This window comes from Gossypium hirsutum, chromosome D05 (assembly GCF_007990345.1).
Source record: "Gossypium hirsutum isolate 1008001.06 chromosome D05, Gossypium_hirsutum_v2.1, whole genome shotgun sequence".
NCBI lineage: Eukaryota > Viridiplantae > Streptophyta > Magnoliopsida > Malvales > Malvaceae > Gossypium > Gossypium hirsutum.
Window position 1 is genome coordinate 17291627 of NC_053441.1, and position 22069 is coordinate 17313695.

A 22069-nucleotide genomic window follows, 5' to 3' on the forward strand; every position below is an offset into this window, starting at 1 on the left:
CTAAAAAATATGGATCACCCAGCTAACTACTCCCTGATTATTAATTGTTAACTTAATAATTAAAAAACTAATTTTATTAATAAGATATATTGAAGAATTTGAAGTTTGATGGGATGCACGCAATAGGCTTAGGCGAGTAGAATTTAGAATCAGAATCCTGGATTAGATTCCAACTTAGGTACGAATGCACGCGCTTGCAGAACACACTTCACGCGCATGCTTAGCTGCCAAGCTACGCTTTTAGTATTAAAGAAATTAAAGGAAAAAGACTTAAAAACCAGAGTCAACTCTGCTCAAATTATTTTGCCTGGAAACCCAATTCAAAGGCAACGGAAAATTAGGGTTTTACTACCAAAATTCTTTATTTATTTTTCTTTTCAATTTTCCTCAGGTGATTTCTCTTTTGGGGTTTTCCCCCTTTCTATTTTTCGTTTTTCCCAGATTGCTTTTATTGCTTATTGGTATATATATTTTTCTGTGTTTTGCGTCAATTTTTAATTATGTTTGTCGTGAATTAGGTAACAAACGTTTAAATTCTTGTTGTTTTAACTCAATTTAGAAAGTTCCTTCTCCGGCCGAGAATTTGAATTAGATTTGTTCATTATTCTTCCCCCCCCCCCAATTTTAGCTACAATTCATTAAATGCTAGGATAATTCAGGTTTAGACTTTAATTTCCTTGAAGGAATTGTTTGATTTCTCTTTAGAACTAAAACCTTCTCTTTTAGTCAAAAGAACCCTTTTAAGAATCAGAGAAATTTTTTGTTTTTTAATTATGGTAACTCTATTGATGTATTATTTGCTATCATAATATGCTGTTTTAATTTTACTTGGGTTCTCTTGGTTTAACAGAGAGGTAAAATTTATGATAAGATCATTGTTTGTATTCAGCTGCTTGTTTAACTTTTATTGTAGTTACGGCAAAACTGCCGCACATGGATTCAACTTGTGCAGCTAGCATGTGTTTACCAGAGCAGCCGCATTCATCTATGCGCAAGTGGTACTTCAGCCGAGAAGAAATTGAGAACCATTCTCCATCTAGGAAGGACGGAATCGACCTTGGAAGAGAGGAGCAGTTGCGTAAGTCGTATTGTTCTTTTCTTCAAGAGCTTGGAATGAAGCTTAAAGTGTAAGTGCAGGGGCTGTGCCTATTTTGAAGTTCTTTACTAACTTGATGAGATGCTAATTGCTTTCCAATATATCACCAATTAGGTCCTTAGTTTTGTAGTTCTCAAGTTGTTTTGCATATTGCTTTTGAAGCATTAGCTTTCGTTACGTGTAACATTTTTTTAATTGGTGATTGAAAAATTTACTTGCAGGCCTCAAGTAGCAATAGCATGTGCAATGATGCTGTGTCACCGATTTTACATGCGCCAATCCCATGCAAAGAATGATTGGCAGGTAGATGCTTTAATTGTATTCCACTGTTTTAATGCGTACTTGCATCTTTCTCATTCTAAATATGGAACCATGTATTAATGGACATGAGCGCTAATAGGGAAAAGATGCAATGATTTTGTACTTTTCACGAGACCAGTTATCTGCATTCTTTGGAAGCAGAAATCACTGAATTCATATAAGAAATGAAGGATTATACACATAATATCATCACATGCTATTTCTTATTTTTGGATATTTAGTAGTTTTCATTCAAAGAGAAAGTGTATATTAAATTGTTCAAACCTAGCTGGCTTGGTTTTCTCTTTTCTGAACATATTGGTGAATTCTGCAGACCATTGCAACTGTAAGCACATTTCTTGCATGCAAAATAGAGGAAACACCACGCTTGCTGCGGGATGTTATTGTTGTGGGCTATGAAATTATCTATAAACGGGATCCTTCTGCTCCAGGAAGAATCAGACAAAGAGTAATGTCGATTCCCTCACCTCAGCTGAACTACGTGCCTTCTCAATATCTTGCTTGCCTAATGTTTTTACCACTTTTGGCATGCAGGAAGTTTATGATAAGCAGAAGGAATTGATCTTGACTGGGGAGAGGCTTTTGTTGGCAACGATTTCTTTCGATCTTGATATCGAACTCCCTTACAAGTCCCTTGTTGCAGCTGTGAAGAGATTGGAAATTTTTCCGAACCTCTTAAAAGTGGCATGGAATTTTGTGAATGATTGGTGAGAACTTGCCAGCTAGTTCATTTTAAGCAATCTACTTATCTTTATGCTATGTTGAATTATTTTGGATCATTTCCTTATGTCTTTATGATATTAACCTAACATGAATTGAACTAGCAGGCTTCGTACAACCTTGTGCTTGCAATACAAACCCCATTACATTGCAGCTGGTTCCATGTGTCTTGCTGCTAAATTTCAAAAAGTTAAGCTTCCAATGGAGAAGGGAAAAGTATGGTGGTTGGAATTTGATATTTCACCTAAACAGTTACAAGGTTTGTACTACATATATCTTTCTATCTTTACATGTATCAGCTTTAATTCTTACTCATGGTCATTATATTTTTAATGAACAGGAACTATAGTTGATAATTAAAAGCCTGGCTGTGGTTCTTATATACTCCCTACAATATTTAAAAGTGGTACACATTGTTCATGGCGGAACTTTCTTTTTCAAATCACCCTCATTAACCTTACCCTGTTTTTTCCCTCTTATATAATAAATATAAATGACGGAAGCTTATTGGAACGTTTCTCGAACATTAAATGCATGGTTGTTCATAACCCTCTTTTTCTTTTTACCTAAATATATATATTTGGGACGGTTATCTTCCATTGCCTTGATGTGTGCATAATTATTGTGGCTAAAAATAAGCTCTACCCCCAAAATTTTCAGAGGTCACTCAGCAGATGGTCAGGTTGTTAGAGCAAGACAAAAGACGAGCTTTATCGTCAAGACATGAGAGGGCCAGTCTATCTGCTTCTTTAGCTGGGAACGCAATGACGCAATCATGCACCTTGAGTGCATCAGTTGGTACTCAGTCTGGTGCTGGAGCTGAGAGTAGTAAAGTTAGCAAATCAATGGACAATTGTGCCAGCCAAGATTGTGTGAAAGAAGTTTTCCCACATCGAACAAGTGATGATGGCGCAAGTGGTGGTGTTGAGGATGGCAGTGGTACGGGTCAGCCAAGAACAGAGGAATCTGACCAGAACCAAAGTTTGAATATTGTTTCATCCGTTGCCTGTGACAACAAGCAAGCAAGTGCAAAAGAAAGTTTACCAAGTCAAACCAGTGATAGTGGTGCAAGTACTGTTGTCGACAATGCTGAAGGCGATTGTGAGCTAAGAACAGAGGAATCTCATCATCTAAACCCAAGTATTAAGATTGTATCAATTTGTAATACTTTCAGTAAGAGCGACGCCGACCGGATTCGAGAGATCTTTAAGAGGAGGAGATGCGATAGGGCTGCAAATTTGAAGCGAACGAAAGTTAGAGATGACGAGGTAGACAGTGAAGCCTGGATAGAGAGAGAACTGGAGATGGGAATAGAACTGGAATCTGCCACTTCCCGGAAGCGAGGGAGGGTGCACTGAGGTTTTGAAGTTGGGAGAAGTAGTTCGTTGATACCCTCTAATCACATATCTTCTTTCTACTTAATGCATCAAAGCGACCCTTCCATGGTCTCATTTATGGCATTTCAAGAAAGACTGAATTCTATTTCTCTCTTAGAACAACTATAATTATTGCCTTGTTGTAGACTGTATACAAGTGTAGAATAATTGTAACATTTTTTTTCGAGAGATATTTTATTTGTATTTTGGATCATTCATGCAAGAATCACATCCATTCTTTTCTGTTGAATTGTAAATATATAGTTGACCTACCATTTATTAAAACAGATTCATTGTTATTCACTTTTAGCAACTAATTGATGAAATATACTAAGAAACTAATAGTGCAAAAAGGCTGACCTAGGTAAGGCCCCGATGTATGTATTACTTCTTTCCTGTTGCTTCTTTTTTTTTTTTCACCTTAAACACCAAAATAAGTGTATCAAAACATGAAGTCATTCTTTGGCTAATAATCTCAACTACCCTTCATTGATTACGTACTTGACAGTTGGTACCAAGGAGCAAGAAAGAACTAAATTTATGCCTTCTGCTTTTTGGCATAATTTCAACTTCATCTGAAAAGATCCCATTATTTTTGTGGACGTACATGCATACACATGTAAATATACGGAAAATGTAATGATTTGGGTTGATTGGATTGCTTTTTATTTCAAGATGATCGTTTCGTTAAAAGACGAACAAAAATGAAAAAGAAGAAGAAAGAACTGATTTACGTTTAATACAAGTCATTTGTAAAGAAGGATAAACCTTGCTTTTTCAAGTATAATGACCAGAAAAGATTGTTTTTCTACGACTTCCTCTCTCTCATGGTCTTTTCTTTTGTGATTGTTTTTCTACGACTTCCTCTCTCTCATGGTCTTTTCTTTTGTTACTGGTCTTTTGCGTCATTTATCTTTTGTCTTCTCAACTAGACGAGTTTCGAATATGTCGAATGTATTCGACGTGAGTATAATTAGATTTCATTTTTTTTAGTTTTGAAATTCATATTTTAGTAATGTTACACATGAAAGCTTTAAGAAAAATGATGAATCGGATCAGTATGACTATATGTTGCATTATATATAGATGATTTTTATAATTGTATAAGCTTGAAAACTTGGTTCAAATTTGATCTGGTCAGAAGGAAGAAGCAGAGAAACATTTAAGCACTTAACTTTCCAAGTGTGGGGATGAAGATGAAGGTAGTGGAACCCTCCATTGCCGTGAAAAGCAAGCACATAAAGCTCTTAACCCACCAAATGCTTCCTCCAAAGCCCCGGGCATCAGCCATGTGGGTTATGTTTTTGCTTTCTTTCTTTCAACCAGTTCATCAACATCTCCCATTATCTGGCCTTTTAATTTTACCCTGGAAAGAAAAATCTGTAGAAAGAAAAAGAATCTGGTCAAAACTGTCTTATATGTTCCATGTATTTGTGATCCTTGAAACAAAGCTCTTTTCTTTTTTATTTTCTTTTTCTAGATTATTTTAGGCATACCCCTTTTTCCCTTAAAGAAAAAAATAGAGAACATGATCCATCAAGATTTCATATTGGAAAAATCAAAGGATAAAACTTTGATCAAAGTGGTCTGTTCTTAGATGGAAACTGAAAATATGCACAAAGCTAAAGTGTTTGAATCATTGGGCTGACTGGCATCAATATTTTAACAAAGAAGTGGATAATCTCCACCATTATTGTTGGAAGATACCAAAGCTACATATAAAAATCATTCTAAATAACCATAGGGAAATAAAGGGATCAACACAGAATAAGGAAATATATATACATATAAACATATACATGAGGCTAAGTGGGTGGGGGGGGGTGATAGAAAGCATATATTCTGCTATGACAATGGCTTTGTCTTCTTCTTATGACATACCTTTAAATCTTACAAAAACTTTAAACCCCCTTTTAAGGGCTTTCTGATTATTATTTTTTTGACTAAAAAAAAAAAGTTGCAGTATGTATAAATATACACAGCGAAAAAGCATAAGCAACAAATGAGATTAAACAATTGAAATGGGAAAAGGGAAGGAAAAAAAAGGTTGCATAAAATATGTAATAATTGTTCAGAATTAACGTACTACCATATAGTATGCAAGGTATTTTAGTTTTTATTTTTGGAAATTAACTTTTGTATTACAGATTTACATACTGGATTTGATTCATATCATACAATTATTGGGTTATCAAATTATCATACATCAACATTATCATCATAACCATAAACATAAGTCATTAAAAATAATTCAGATCTTACAATTATTGAATCAAACTATCATCCATCCATCCATCATCATAACAAAATAAAAATCATTTGGTATGATGGTAGATTATATATCAAGTAAAACAAATACTTCTATACTAATAAAGAATCATTTAGAATGATGTTAGCTATATGTCAAGAGACACCAAACAATCTTCATTGGAATTAGTTCACATAAGTTGGGACAAGATAATGGTATTACATAAAATTAAGACAATAAATTGATAATCTTGACAGTATTTTCTAAATTGACCTTTTTAAGTTTTTTTTTCTTTTTAAATATAAACTTTGGAGACTGAATAATCCAATAATTTTCAAATCGCTCCACGGATTAAAAAAGAAGGAAAAAAAAGGCATGTTGTATCATTTAAAAATGCTTATATTCACTATCATGGCATCAGAATTAATATTTCCATCAATTAAGCCAATGTTGTCTAAAAGTTTGGATAATTTTACATTACATATATATGTTTGTGGGAAGTGGATGTTTGACCCTCGGCCGGTTGACTGCCTACGCCCATAAAAGCCAACATAGGGCTCTTGCTTTTTTTCCCCCTAATGGACCCCTAAAAAGCGATTAATCATAGCCAAAAGGGCCCAATTAAGTTGTTTTATATGTAAAGAAATTATAATAAAAAAGTATTTGAATCTTAAATTTTTTTACAAATAATGCACCCACAAAAGATCACCAATATGTGGGTATCAAAGCCATCTGCTTTTTTAAATATTGACCACTATTTTATATGCTTAGTCTAAACCAAGTTTGAAGAGATTGAGAAGTGGGAGAGGGGTAGCTGAAGTCATATACCATATCTGATCTTTTATGTTAAATCACATAAATAGTATTATTGTTTTTCAATTTCAAATTGCTAACCATTAGCTACCGACACCACTCCATTCATGCTTCTATCATTTAGTATCGTGAAGGTAACTCTAACATGCACGAATCATCACTTACACACAAAAAGAAAGAAAATAAAAATCCCCATGAATCTGTTTACTTAATTATTGTAAGTTGGAACCCTTTTGAATCACTTTGTTAAAAGGGTTTAGAGGAGGAGGGGGGGGGGGGTAGTTGAATAGTTTATCACTTTTTTTTTCATCTTTGTTTCTTCTTTTGGAGTTGTGTTTTGTTCTCCGTTTATGGGAAAGATTTCTATATATAATATTTCATCTTTTTATTCTCTCAATCATTTTGTTTAAAGAAATGACGGTGAACAATAATAATATAAAAACATGACGTACAAACGAGAAATTAATCACTATAAACTAATGCACAAACGTTATTTTTGTATAATAATCTTAAAAATAAAGGGAATGACAAATTAACAGTAACCGCAACACTAGAATAATTCAGAAACGCATCAACTTAATCAAATAGCTGAAATTTACATCCCAACCTTGTCATCATCAAATCAATCTAATGACGTACACCGATCAACAAAAAAAAAGGCTGTCAAAAGCCTCAAAAGATCCACTATGTACGTTAGTGATGCACAAATGATCAGGTCTCAGATGACTTGTCCTCATCATCTCAAATCTATCACCATCATTATAATCTATCATGATAATGCCCTTCGAAAACGGTTCCTAATAAATTTGAAAGTATCATTATATTGGCAAATCTCACATATATGTTAGAACCCAACTAAAAATTAAAAGTAAAAAAATAGACTAGATAAAATAAAAATCATAAAAAATATTGATAACCGTAAAATTATAGACAAAATCAAAATAATATAGATTGAAATTAAAAACAAAATAAAACTATAAAAAAATAGTTAAAGAGACCGCACCCAACAACCAAAACACTGCGGTCGCTAAAGCAAAAATTTAATTTGAAAATATTGAAGGGGTAATATATTTTTACAAAAGGAAAAGATACATTTATCCTTTCAATGATTAAAATTAAAATGATTGATAGACTTATATATATATATATTAAAACTAGCCATAAGCTAAAATATGTATATATAACTCAAAGTAGTTCATAATTTATTGAGGGTAATTAAGAAATTATGTTTTGAAATAGATGCATAGGATATTGGAAGTGAAATCTGATGCAGAAGCAGCTTTTGTGAAATGAAACTTGGAAGATAATGAAATTGGGAAATATGGAAAAGTTTACAACTCACAAGCAAAGGAAAGGGAAAGAAAAATACCATCTTTTTTTTCTTTTTCAATAAAGATGAAAAGCTTTGATGGAGAAGATGATGGGGGGAAAAGGATTAAAAAAAAGAGGAGGGGAGAGAGGGATTTGAACAAAAAGTAAGTATCGACAGAGAAACAAAGATTTATAAACAACTCAACAAGGGGAGGAAAGAAAAAAAGTGAGGCATTGGCAAAGGCAAAGGCATTGGGCAATGCATGATGCCCATACTGTGTGCCTGAGTCTCACACAGAGGGACTCAGAGTCTTTCTCTCTCACTCCCATCAACTTTTGGAGTGATGTGAAATATTGTGGGGACTCTTCAAATATCGCTCTCTCAGGGAATGACAACTTAATCTATCTTGTTCTTTATACATATGAGCTTTATTAAGGAATGAGTACTTTATAAGTATTTTTAAATAAATTTAATTAATATATTAAATATAATCATTGATATTTTTATATTATCATTTTAAAAAATATTTATTAACTAAAGTCGTATATATATATAGAAAGTAACAGATTTTGTTTTCTTACTATATTAAAAAATTAACAAATATAAAAAAATATTTCATATTAATTTTTGTCGTTAAACATGTTCATAATTATATCAATCCTTTTAACTTATATTTAAAAAGTAATTATGTATGCTAACAGTTTTGACTGTGCGGAAACCTTGAATATCATCAACAACATAAGCCCTTGGTGGTGTGGGAACATTGGATATCATCGACACTTTGATGCTTTAGTTGTATGGGAGCCTCGGTCACCACAAGACCTTGCCTAAGCCACTAAGGGGCACGAAGGAGGGTGCTAATAAATTGTCTTGTTTCAGACAATTTAATATCTATTAGTAGCAGTTTTATAAAAGCTTGTAAGCTCTTTAGGGGGTAGTGGTCTGTTGCCCCTCAACGACCCCCCACACCGAGTGGTGAGTCCCTTACCCCCCATAGGGGCAGGGATGGTTGCCATGTATGGGTCATGGTGGCAAGTAGATCATCGGACTTGGTAGTAGGGGCATGGTTATGCCGAAAGGTTAAGTTCATGCCCATAGTAATGTTGCCGATGACTCTAGGATCAAATTTCCTATTTCGAACAAAGATCTCTTGGGATGACTTATGTAGAGCTATGTGTTTGAGCTTGGCCTAACCATTATAAGAATATGTGTTGTTTGTTAAAAATAGTCAATTAATTTGTGACACAAATTAAATTAAAACCTTTATATATAATTGTAGGGAGGAAGTGATCATAAATTTGATTATTGAATTTGAATTAATGATGTTGAGAGAATGGTTATTATAAGTAATTATATGTTTGTATATGAGCTCTAAATTTTTGTACCACACCTCACAATAATCTTGGCTTATCCAACAACACAAATCATCTAGCATTATATCAATTATTTGTTGAGTTTCAAAGAAACATGTCAGATGATAAATTTATTTTATTTTATTTTATGATATTTCGAATTTAGATCATTCATATAGTAAATCAATAAGTTTTATTTTGCAACATATTATTGCTTCATGAAGATGACACACCTATTACATTCCTATTCTTTTGCCTCCCTTCCAGTTTATCATCATAAATATTAAAATATAAATTTTTATTTATTACATAAATATTTACGTGTAACTTGATTATGGTTCATTCGCACACTTTAAAGATATAAAAATATCAATTTATTTTTATATCGGATGAGTATAATTATTGAGTATGTAATACATAGATGTAAAACTGAATCAAATCAATATTTTAAATATAAAAATACACCAGACTAAAAGAATTTTATGATTTCAATTTTTTTGGTAAATTAGGCAACAAAATTGAATTTTAAATATCGGTAGTTTAATTCAAATAGAAGAAAGAAAAAAAAATGAAAACTATAGTGGGGGGAGACTGGAGAGGGTCAGAATTGGAAGAAGAGAAGAAATGAATGAAAACGGCAGGACAGTGGCATTATAAAGGAACGGAAGGGGATTGCCCATAAATATTCCTTTTTCAATCTTTACATAAATTATCATAATAGAATTTTATCTTTTAATACCTCTCCGACTTAATATTTAATATTTCATTTCGAATTAATTTGCTTCAAATATAAGTAGATGTGAGATAGAATACAATTTTTTTTAAATTATTATGATAATTATTTGTCTCACCTGCTATATGAGATTACTATTTTATCCTTTGTATATATATAAATTTATTGAAAAGGTAAAGTATTAAAAACAAAATATTTTTTTTGAAGAATTATATTTAAATATATATTTAATTTTAAAAAAATTAAAAATTTAAATTGGAGTGAAGCAGAGTGAGGTGAGGATCGTTAATTACATTCAATATCTATAAAGGCAGTTGAAATTTTTAAAATTATACAATTATAATGAAGTGGAGTAAGGTGGATGGCGAAGCAGAATATGCGGAGCGATAATGAATCTAATAAGGATCCGTTTCTGTTCCATTCTATTACCATTTCTATATTTGATGCATATTGTATATTAAAATTTTCTTATCTTTATTTTACACAGATATATAAAATATATAATAGTTTACTGCATCGATATCTCAATTGTGGAAAGGGGGAGGGGGAGGCCCCTCACACTTGGGAAATTCCCAGTGAGTCTGGTTAGTCTTCACTAAAATCATAGCTATAAATATAGTCTGATCTGATCATCTCTGTATCACAAAGGACGACATCTCTATCTGAACAAGACCTCATTCAACCACACAAAACCCCATTAATGGCAGTGAAAAAAGGTGCAATCCCACCAGCATCGGGTAGGCCAAACTTCTAAAACATAATTTCATGTCTAAAATTCTAAACAAAAGAATTTTTTAAAAAATATTACAGCCGACATATCATGTATATAGTTTATATTCTAACGATAAAATAAAATATATTATTAAGTTCAGACAAAACTTATATATAAAGATTTTTTTTTTCTCTTTTTAAATGTGACTGTACGAAGTAGTAATATTTTCGGGGGCAAGTTAAGTACTTTTTGAGATGACCAATCACAATACAAAGAGACACACACAAAAAAAAAAAAGAAATTTAAGTTAAGGTGTCCCAATCATGTCATCGATGAAAGAATTTAAAAGGATATATGATAAATTCCAGTGGAAATGTTTGTAGAAAATTACAATATTTTGGGACACTGTATTAATGCTGAATTTATAAATAGAAGATAACAATAGAAGCAATAGATATATATAAAGGGGCTTTGAACATGTGGAGATGAGAGGCAGCTAAGAGAGCATGGTGTTATCATTTCTCTCCTCAGACCTTTGCTGAAAGTCTTGGGATTGAAGGCAGGGATCTTAATCATGGCTTTGAGGAAGTATTAATCATCTGCCTGTAATTGCAGTGAGTGCAATAAAGCTTTATTTATATATATAAATAAAAGTGGGGGAGTGAGTTTCTTTTAAGCAAAATCTTGTTTTGAGGGATAGCTGCAAAAAAAGTTTGGATGAAAAGAAGAATAAATAATTAAAGTCAAGATAGAGGGTGGGGGATTGTTGAAGCTCCTCTCTCTCTCTTTCTTTGTTTCTTTTAAAGATGGAAACTTGAAATAGTAAAGAGGAAAAAAAAAAAACTGAGAAAAGTTGCTTAGATAAAAGCAAAGGAGGTGGTGTGTATATGTGGGTGTCACCTGAAACTGTTTTCTTTGATTAGCGTGAGAGATTCCTGGAAACTAGCTGTGTAGTAACTAAAATTTTAATTACTCAACCTTGGGATTTTCAAGCCCCTTTTCTTCTTTTGGCTCTCTTTTAAATTATCATCATGGAGCCTGAAAATGCCCATCACCAACACCACCTTCAAGACCAGCTTCTTGGGTCTTCTTCTTCTTTACCTATCTCACCTTGTTATGGAGTTTCAAGCACCCATTCTTGGACCCCAACTACTGCTTTGTAAGTTAAACCTTTCTCTTTCTCTCTCTCTGGTTAAGCTTTCTACAAATATGTTTGTCTCTTCATACTTCACAGGCCATTATGAATTTACTTTAACTCCGGAATCTATCGCCCTTTTTTTTTTTCTGATTTGATGTGCATCAATCACAATTATGTTGTTTTAAGTTTTACTTATTTATCATTTGTTTGTTTTTTCAGGAGAATATTTTCTTTTTGTTGCATTGTTTTTGGATTCCTAAAACTTGTCGGTTCACCAAGTATAGTGCATCAGATACTGCTTTCTCTCACTAATTGCTTCCCTTCCATTTTTTTTTGGGCAGGAACTCCAGTGAGTTCAATCCGAGTTATAATGGGGATATCTTACATTCCAGGCTGAAAAATGACATGTTAGTATCACCTCAAAACAGTTCCATGATCCAAGGCTGGACTAACAACGAAGGGAGCTTCACTACCCATTCTTGCCATGGCCTACACCTTCCTAAAATAAAGGACGAGCTTTCAGAATCTATCACTAAATTTACTGATATCCTAAGCGACAGTACCTCCAGCGTCATAGATTCTCACCACCTGCCTCCTCCAAACTACTTGAAAAATAATGAGCAAAGGGATTTGAGTGATCTCAGCCAGAAACTATTGCTCAAGACAATATCTTCTGGTTTCCCAATGTTTTCTACAGGACCGGAATTTTACTCGACTACCCAGAATTGTTCCATCCCTAGGAATAGCTTTTTACCTAGTAGAGGGAGTTTCAGCCAGATTTACCCTAGTATAAATATTTCAAGTTTGAACCAAGCTTCTTCTTCCCCCAATATCCCAAGCTCCTTCGACATGAATATGGAGGCCTTGGATCTCTTAAACCCAGCAAGGTTTAGCAGAAGCAGTAGGTTTAGCTACCCTTCGGAAGATCATGATAATCTTGATATATACAAAGAGATCAGCCCTTCTTTTGGTCTTCATTACCACCATAATTTGCAACAGTCAAGTCAGAGGCCAGTAGCTTATACCCCTAGTAAAGTAAGTGCTCTCTATTCTTTCTTGTAGCAGCATTCATTTCTACCACAAACCATACCTCAAGTACAAAACATTATTGTTTTCTAACACTGCACTGTCATGGCTCTGATTTATATATATGTATATATGTATGACACTGCATGTTATGTTCCCTCCCCACCCTTTCATGCATTGAACTCAAAAATCAAATATAAGATCAACTAGTGCTAAGCATCTTATAATCCTATGTAAAAGTATAGTTGGAATCTCAATAATACTATCTAATACTCCATTAAATAACACAATAATGAGTAGAATATGATTAATTAGTGGAGCACTTTCTTAAATGATGCTAAGGCAAGAAAAGATTGGAAAGTTGAAAACCTTTATTCATAAGTAAGAATATTATCTTGTTCAAAACTATGCCCACTAAAAGAAAACATATATGGGCACCTTCAGCTTTAATCGTTGTAATGCATATATCTTTACCAGAACTTTATGGCTTTATTATTATTATTTTTTTAAAACTTCTTTTTTATGATCATTCAACTGATCTTTACTCTTTGCACTCCATGAAAGACATCACCCTTCCCCACTGAAATAACAGAGGCAAAGAGACCCAGCATTTTACCAGAAACAAAGCCAGCAGCACCAACAACAACTACAGCCAAGAAATCTCGTTTGGAGTCACCCGCTTCATGCCCTCCCTTTAAGGTGCCCTAAGGAACATTAAACTAGACCTGATTCTTGATTTCCACGTTTTACAACCTTGTATCATGTTTGGGTTTGCATCAAACAGGTTAGGAAAGAGAAACTGGGAGACAGAATTGCAGCTCTTCAACAACTGGTAGCTCCTTTTGGCAAGGTAAAAGAGGAAAGAAACACAATAATAAACAACCACCAGTAGCTGCTATGCTGATAGAGAAAAGAAAAAGGAAAACAGAAGATTAATGAGAGAGATTAATTAATTTATTAGTAATAATCAGTCTTAGATTTAATTAATTAGTGGGTAATTGATGGAAATGACGAGGTTACTTTTTTTTATTGCATGCGTTGGTGGTGGTGGGGAGGATACCGCAGACAGATACAGCGTCCGTACTAATGGAGGCTATTGGATACATCAAATTCCTTCAAAATCAAGTCGAGGTACTATATATATATATATCAATATCACTTCCCAAACATTCTCCTTGAATTTTGCGATTTCTTACGTTATATATTCATTTTACTATTCCTATTCTCTGACACATCTTTAAAATATTATTTCCACCTCAATATGAGACCCATTGGAAACTGCCACTTATGGGGGCTACTGCAACCCCCAACCTGTTACCTTCTCTAGAAGTAAACCCTAAATTATTCAGGCAAAACTAGCTGCTAGCTAGGGTTCTTTATAGCGTTTTATTCTATGGGTATGGAGTCCAATTTAAAACTAAATATTAGCCATTGTTGATTTCCCAAGAAGTTCTCAGCCTAGCTAGCTGGAGAGAAAGAGAGAGCTCAACATGAGCTTTCTTTGGAATGAGTTTAAGAAATCAAAGACTTAGTCATATCCCGTTAGAATCAATCTTGGTGTTTGGATTTTCCATGTAAACATGATCAGTTTACGTATGAATATGTGTATATACTGAATAATTACCGTATTTGTTTTCGACAGACACTGAGCGTTCCGTATATGAAGTTATCTCGCAATAAAACATCCAAATCCAAACAAGGGGTAAGAAAAAACATATCTACGGTGGCCAATGGAAACAATAACTTTGTCACGTCATTTTAAGGGACAATGGGTATTCAAATCATTTCAATTACTGTAACTTTTGAAAATTTTGTGCTGATGTTTAGGGTTCAACGATGGAGGACGAAAACGAAGAAGATGAAGCAAGGCGGGATCTCAGAAGCCGAGGTCTATGTCTAGTTCCATTGTCGTGCATGTCTTACATGACTAGTGAGAGCGGTGGGGGCGGCATTTGGCCGCCGCCCCCCAACTTCACCGGATGAAGTTAGAAAACAACTGCCGCTAGCTGGTTTGGAAGCGAGAAGAGATATTAAATCTTGGGATATATAAATATATATACACATATATATTATGATAAAAAAAATACTGATTAGTTTCTAATCCCGTATGTTAGGAGAAATAATAAGTGCTGCTAGCATTGGTTTCAATGGAACAAATTTGGTCATCTTGTTTAAATTACTCTCTTACAAGACGGACCAAGCTTGATCCATTAACAACATTAATTCTTGTACTTTTTTTAAAATTTAATTTATAGTTTGTACCCTTTAGAAGAGCTTCCTCCACATTGTGTTTTTATCAATAATTAATTTCAATACTTAATTAGTTTGTTTTCCTAACACACATTCCTTTAATCTATAAGACTTAAAACTCATTTAAAATACTTTAAAAAAATAATTTAAAAACAATTAATGTTTTATTTTATAAGAAAGAAAAAAATATTGAAAAGGGAAATATTTTACTGGCTTTATCTTAACTTAATTATTATTATTACGAATGTAATAATTTAAATATATAATATAAAAGGGAGGATAAGTAATTTAAACATTGGATATAAAATAATAGTAAATCTTCCTATGTTTCTTTCGTAGGCCACTTACTCGGTAAACTATATGGTAAAAATTTTCTTACACTTTACATTATAGGTATGAAAATTAGCAATGTAATGGAATGATGAAAAGGATTTATAGTTAAGTTTTCAATTATACTAATTTTGAATTCCATCAATTGATAATTTTTATCCTATTTTTTATAAGAGAAAAAGATCGAGTTGATAGTACGGATTAAAATCATGTCAACTTAATTGAAGAGAATAAAATAACTATTTTTTTAAAAAAACAAACTTATATGTTAATATTAATAAAATTATATATGTATTTTATTTATTTGAGAAAGCAATTTAAAAAAAAAAACACTTATTATGTCTCATGCAGTTTTTATCATTAACCATATGTTAACTTCCCTCTTGTTATTCTAAAAAGCTACCCAGTGTCCAATAATATTTAAAAATCTAAAAAAAAGGCTGCTAATTATTTTTAAAAAATAAAAAATTTCAGTTAAATAAAATTATTTTCTCATCCACCAAAGCCCAAGAATAGGTGTTCATTAATTGGGCGGCTGGGGTAGAGTGTATTGTACTTTGCCCGAAATGGGCCTAAAATTAAGTATTAAAATCATAATCTGAACCCAATCCCAATTTTAGCTTTGGAAAAACAGAAACAAATGCAAACTTCGTAGATGGAACAAAATCAATTGTGTTTACTCATTTTCATTTTCTTTCGCGCATATTCGACAATATCAATGATCAATCTCATACACGTGTGTCTTTGCTTTATCTAGACAATTTTTTTTATTAAAAATAAACAGATGGGCAAAGGCAGATGAAGTTGGAAGAAAATACATATTGAACCCTCCACCGCAACCGCTTCCATTTATATAAATATTCGTTGGTGCAATTTAAGACAATCCTCCATCAAGTAATTAGGATTTATATAGAATAACCCATCATACAGATAATATCAATCTCCATGCTTCCCACGTTTTTCCGACCAGAGACAGAACAGCTCTATATTTCAGATTTCATCAAATTCATTACTTAACTATTGCTAAATTTAATACTTGTGTAGTATTTGATTGGCATTACCTTTAGGGGAATGTAACTTTAACTATGTTAAAACCTGTTTTTCTTCCTGAAAAATATTATAAAATTAAAGATAAATAATTTTTTTATATGTCCTAGATTATTAATGTTATAACGACTGTTGACATATTTGAAATTTGAATAAGATTACATTAATATTTTTGTTTTTCTAATAAAAATGAATAAAAATAAAAATAAAAATACTAAAGCAAGATATACACGCGTTCGAATCTCAAAAATCCATTGTATTAAAAAAGAACATATTGTACCGGTTTTAATGAAAAATGGCAGATGATGTCGATTTTACCCTCCCGTCTTATCCACTTCCCTTCAAAAAGGAATTTGATATTTTGAGGAAGAGATCAGGAATTTGTTAGACAGCCTTATCCACATCGTTCGAGAGAATCAGTATACACGTGGCGATCATGTAGAATCTTGAAATTTTCGGCCGCTGGCATCGTTGATCTGTTACAACTTAAAAACGTGGCTCTGAGGCTCGGGCCTCGGTTCAGCCGTTTTTGTCGTTCTATCCCAAATCTCATTTCTCCCCTTCCATCAACCACAATACCACCAAACATGTTTAAAATATCTACCAAATGAAATTTTAATAATTAGAAACAAATCTATACAATTCAGGAATACTAGATTAACGACAAAAGAAGAATCCATGCCTTCTACTTATTTGTAAAACAAAAAAAAAATGTAAATATACAATATTATTTATTTAGTGAAAGTTTGTAGGGAAGTGGATACTTATTTTAAATTTTAATTTTTTAGGATAAGTTTTAAAATATTATTTTATATTATCATCTTTAAAAAATTATCTGATTTGATATTGGATTAAAGAGTTTTTTTATACATAGTATAGAAAATATAAATCAAAGTAAGCTTAATATATTCTCGTATTTTTATATTTATAGAATTAGACATATTTTTATTCAAATTTAAACAGTATTTTTCAAATTATAATATTGTATATTCTTTTCTTAATTTTTAAAATTGTGTATAATTATCATCAACAAACACTGTAAAATTGCTAATAATTTTATTTTATATTTACTATCAAAGCAAATAATTTTTTTATTGAAAAGGAAAACTAAAAAAAAAAAATCGAACCACACAGAACAGAACTACAGAAGGGATACAAGCGTAATTTGCGAAAAGAGTTTTTTTTTTTTTTTTTTTTTTTGAGATAAGGGAAAAGAGTTTCGGATGTTGCGGTGTTTTAATAATATCCAAAAGAAAAAAGAAAAAGAAAATCTCATGTATATTTTTGTCCACCACTCATTTGCTTACTCTATAAACTCTTTTTTCTTTCCATCTTTCATTCTCCGATTTTCATTCTATTTCTTTCTTTTCGAAGATCTTAGATCTTCGAAAACCTTATTCATATTCCACATTCTAATCAATCAGGACCGCCCTTCAACTTCCGAAGATTCTCCTGCTTCGCAATAACTTCCGAAGATTCTCCTGCTTCGCAATAACTTTGTTCTGATCGTTGATCGGCTTTTGATTCTTTGATCTTTGTATAGGTAATATAGTTGCCTGTTTTGGAAACCTTTCCAGGTGTAAAATTTTATCTATCGAATTTCACTTTAATTTACGCTTTTATTCTATCATGACTAATTTTTGAATCGTAGGATCATCCATCCTTTTTAAATATAGAGGATTTCTTTATTGTTTTAGTTTTTAAATTCAGAGCTCTAACTAAGAAAACTAAAATGAACTGTAAATTTCATTTGAATGCTTTTTCATCAGTACACTTCAAGTTATGAATATAAGACATCTGACATTTAGTTTTTTTTTTAATTGTGGGTGTAGGTAGTGATCGGAGAAAGATGGTTTCGTTGCAAGGACCGGTGATTTGCCCTTCCGTTCACAGCAAACAGGTTGGGGTTGACACGCTGATGTTGAATAGGCCTTCTCCTTGGGCGAGGTTGCTTAGAAGTGATATATGGGGACGTACAAGAGTGATTGATGGAATGAAGTCTCATAAACTGAAAATACGATATTGCAAGACCATGGTGCACTGTAGTTTCAGTTCATCTTCAGATGGGAGTGGAAGCATGGCTGAGAGTTTCAATGAGAAGGATGAAGATTATGTTAATTCCACTGTGGTTGAAGCTGGTATATGGGTTCTCATTAAGCCAGTGATTGTTGGTTGGTTGGATGTTTGCTGCTGCCTTTTAATTTCGAAATTAACTTGTGCCTTTTATATATTTCATAACTGTTTCATGTAGATCATGTGAAGAGCGGACCTGATGGATTTATAATTAAAATGAGGGATGGTAGGCATTTAAGATGTATTCAAAACAATCCGCAACCTGGAAATCTGCCAGATTATGCACCGCATCCTGCGATTGTTCTGAAGATGGAAGATGGGACTGGTCTTCTTCTCCCAATCATTGTTTGTATGTGATCTTACATGATCTTAGTCTTTTTTGGATCCATTTATTACCTTCCCAGTCATAATTGATATGGATTGTGGTTTTGAATGCAGTGGAGATGCCAAGTGTGTTGCTCATGGCAGCAATGAGCAATGTCCAAATTGTATGATATCATTTTCACTTCCGCGTTGAGTTTTATTTGGATTTCTCACTCGGTTTTGTTTTGAATATGGATGCTAACATATGTTTTGGCTATTATCTCCAGCCTAGACCTACAATGTATCAAGTTGTTAAGGACATGATTGAAAAGATGGGCTACTCGGTATGATTTCTTTTCCTGTCCGAATTCCCTTATTTCAACCAATTTTATTTTTATTATGATAAATACCTCATTCTTCTGCAGGTAAAGCTTGTCAGAGTTACTAAAAGGGTGCATGAGGCCTATTTTGCTCAGTTGTACCTAACAAAGGTACGTATGCACTTAAGCGTGGAACATATGATTGCTCTCTTACTTACTGAAACTTTTAACTCGGGGGTAGTCTTCACTGACTCATTTTTGGTGTTGTCACAGGTGGGTGATGAAACAGAGTCTGTTAGTTTTGACCTTCGGCCTTCTGATGCTATCAACATTGCTGTGAGATGCAAGGTAAACTTTATATGTTAGTCTCTTGTATGATTTTTGGACTGGATCGAATGTTTATGCCAGTTTCATGATTAACAATACTTGAAGTGTATGCTAGGACTTGTTAGATTTTTCCCTCTACAGTAGTGTATAACCTTGGAAAATTGGTTTTTGTGTTGTTGTCGATCTGATTGCGGGAATGCTGTATCCACTGTACAGATTATAGAAGCATTCATATGCTTTCTCATTGACCTCAGGTTGCTTTTCCCCTTTCTTTCTTTTGGTTTTCTTGTCCATTTAACTAGATATTGTTATGTGAAATATGGTTTACATAAAGTATTATGTGCCCTTTTTTTTTTGTTTACTTTCTGGACTGAATACACTCTCCATAAGAATGTGAAAGCCTTTTGGAACGATGACCTTTGAACCATACCTGACCTGCTATGCAGGTACCTATACAAGTGAATAAGTACTTGGCATATAGTGATGGAATGCGAGTGATTGAATCAGGGAAGCTGTCCGTACAGTCCACAGCTTCAGATGTTTTACCACATGCCGAACTGGACCAGTTAGTCTTGGAATCCCTTTGGAGATTGCATTTGCTTTCTTTACCGATAGAATTAGACTCATTAAAAATTGCGTGAGATTCTTGTCTCTGAATGCGGCTTACCTTAATTAATTTTCCAGGCCAAGTGGTCAGCCTTGTCTCGATTCAGAGGAGTTCAAAATTGTCGGCGACTTAAATGAGGCTATTTCTCAGGAACGTTACAAGGATGCCGGTACTCTCCCTGTGTCTTTCTGAGACATTGCATTGCTGTTTAACATAGGCTTAAGCCATTTGTCTTTTGTCCAATAGAATATCTATCTAATTATGATTAAAAAGAAGACTGGAGTGTAATTAGAATCGTAGCATCGCTTGGACCTTCCTCTTCATTTGTCAGCTTTTTTTTTTTGTTGTTAATTATCATTAATATGTTTATCATGATTCTGATGCTCTCTGACAGCTGATTTGAGAGACAAACTTGATAAGTTCCGGGCAGCAAGGAACTTGAGGAAATTCACGTGACAGGTAATGTTTATAATATGTGAATCTTGAAGGGGCTTTAGTTAATTGTGTGGTAGTGTCTCCTCTATCATCTCTGCCTATCTGTTTTTTTTTTTTTTTTATTTAACAAAACTTGTAATAATTTGTTGCAGTTGTTTATGCTTGAGTTTTCAAGTGTAAATAGCAGTTATTGTTGAAGCTGACATCTATCGATCCGGCCGCAAGCAATTGTTTCTCATCCTTTTTTATTAATTCATATCAATTTATATGGAATAGGGAAGTCCCGTGAATATATATGTATATAAATAATCTTTGTACAGATATAGTTAGAATATTGGTGACAATTATTATTATTATTGTTATTATTATATGTTAAAGCACGTTGGTTTATGATGACGCTTAACAATATATGGTTCTTGTTTCACCTGCTACCATTAAATCCAATTTTAAAGTAGAGATATAATAAAGCCGAGTTGTTTAATATTAATGAACTAACAAGAAATATTTATAATGTTTTCCATTTGTTTACTGTTTTGAATATTTGAATTTATTTTCTTTATATTTAATTTAATTTTTATAATATTATTAGTAGTTTTAAATTGATAATTAAATTAACTTTTTTTAGAAGTATTGATTCTTTTTTCTTTCAATATTCAAGTTGTATACAAATTAAAAATACTATATATATATGTGATCAGTTAATTAATTTTATAAAATACACTATAAATAATGTATATTTTACTATTAAAACTTTATAAAATATTGAAAATTAAAATATATTAATAAAAATACAATCTAGTAGTTAGGAGTAGAGGTGTTCATGAGTCGAGTTGGGTCGGGTTTGAATAAAATTTTAGGCCTATTTATTAGTTTTGGGTTTAGTTCAAAAAATAGGCCTAAAATTTTACTCAAGTCTGGTTTAAATAAAAATGTAAAATTTGAGCTAAATCGTATTAAATTTTTTATATTATTTTTAATTTTTCTAATTTTTTAAAATATAATAAATAAAAAATATTAAAAATATTAAAATAAATATTTCTCTACAATTGAAAATAAATTAAAAATATGTATACTTAAATAACACAAAGATAGGAATAACTTAATAAGTAAATGTATAAAAAAATAATAACAACATAATAGTGAGCAAAAAGAAAGTAATTTTTTTTACATATTCAAGCTAGGTTAAGCTCGGACAAAAAAAGCTTTACTTGAGGTTCGACCCGTCTTTTAAACAGATTTTATTTTTTATCTAAGCCCATTTTTTTGTTTATATTTTTACTCAAATTTTTCTATCTTTAGAGCAGTCTTTAGGCCGAGCAGGTCTAGTTAGAGCACTTAAAAATGAATTTTTTTGTTTAGACTTTTTAAAATTTTTAAAATTTTAAATTAATAAAAATAAAATTTTATTTTAATCTTTTTTTTAAAAAAATTTAATTTAATTTTTCAAAATTATAAAAATATAAACTATTGAGAATAATAAAAGTTTACTATAATAAAATTTACGATTTAAATTTGACTCCACTAAAAATA

At 32.3% G+C, this 22069-nt stretch overlaps 3 protein-coding genes and 1 long non-coding RNA gene across 8 annotated transcripts; 3 read left to right on the plus strand and 1 right to left on the minus strand.

Moving 5' to 3' along the window:
- The first annotated feature begins 260 nt into the window (after positions 1-260).
- On the plus strand, positions 261-3727 carry LOC107905455 (cyclin-T1-3). The gene is made up of 7 exons (XM_016832112.2): positions 261-391; positions 914-1127; positions 1318-1399; positions 1731-1865; positions 1952-2124; positions 2245-2396; positions 2798-3727. The coding sequence occupies exons 2-7, from the start codon at positions 934-936 to the stop codon at positions 3493-3495; spliced, it is 1434 nt and encodes a 477-aa protein (XP_016687601.2). The 5' UTR covers positions 261-391; positions 914-933; the 3' UTR covers positions 3496-3727.
- Positions 3728-6921: 3194 nt separating this feature from the next.
- LOC121217786 (uncharacterized) lies at positions 6922-8249 on the minus strand. Its single transcript, XR_005913994.1, has 2 exons — positions 7944-8249; positions 6922-7371 (listed from the first exon to the last, which is right to left on the minus strand). It is a non-coding gene; the product is annotated as an uncharacterized lncRNA (long non-coding RNA).
- A 2815-nt stretch (positions 8250-11064) lies between these two features.
- LOC107905454 (transcription factor bHLH110) lies at positions 11065-15113 on the plus strand. 2 transcript variants are annotated; one of them, XM_016832111.2, is made up of 7 exons: positions 11065-11842; positions 12163-12856; positions 13412-13546; positions 13632-13697; positions 13913-13978; positions 14490-14549; positions 14675-15113. In XM_016832111.2, the coding sequence occupies exons 1-7, from the start codon at positions 11715-11717 to the stop codon at positions 14828-14830; spliced, it is 1305 nt and encodes a 434-aa protein (XP_016687600.2). In that variant the 5' UTR covers positions 11065-11714; the 3' UTR covers positions 14831-15113. The 2 variants fall into 2 exon arrangements, with proteins under 2 accessions (XP_016687600.2, XP_040949997.1); XM_041094063.1 differs by having other exon boundaries at positions 11132-11297.
- A 2586-nt stretch (positions 15114-17699) lies between these two features.
- LOC107905451 (bifunctional nuclease 2) lies at positions 17700-20929 on the plus strand. Of its 4 annotated transcripts, none has more exons than XM_016832106.2 (11): positions 17700-18017; positions 18307-18612; positions 18726-18896; positions 18986-19035; positions 19138-19194; positions 19276-19341; positions 19444-19518; positions 19944-20062; positions 20182-20273; positions 20499-20563; positions 20692-20929. In XM_016832106.2, the coding sequence occupies exons 2-10, from the start codon at positions 18324-18326 to the stop codon at positions 20558-20560; spliced, it is 981 nt and encodes a 326-aa protein (XP_016687595.2). In that variant the 5' UTR covers positions 17700-18017; positions 18307-18323; the 3' UTR covers positions 20561-20563; positions 20692-20929. The 4 variants fall into 4 exon arrangements, with proteins under 4 accessions (XP_016687595.2, XP_040949998.1, XP_040949999.1 ...); XM_041094064.1 differs by having other exon boundaries at positions 17708-18017; positions 18307-18645; XM_041094065.1 differs by having other exon boundaries at positions 17714-18051.
- Positions 20930-22069: the final 1140 nt, after the last annotated feature.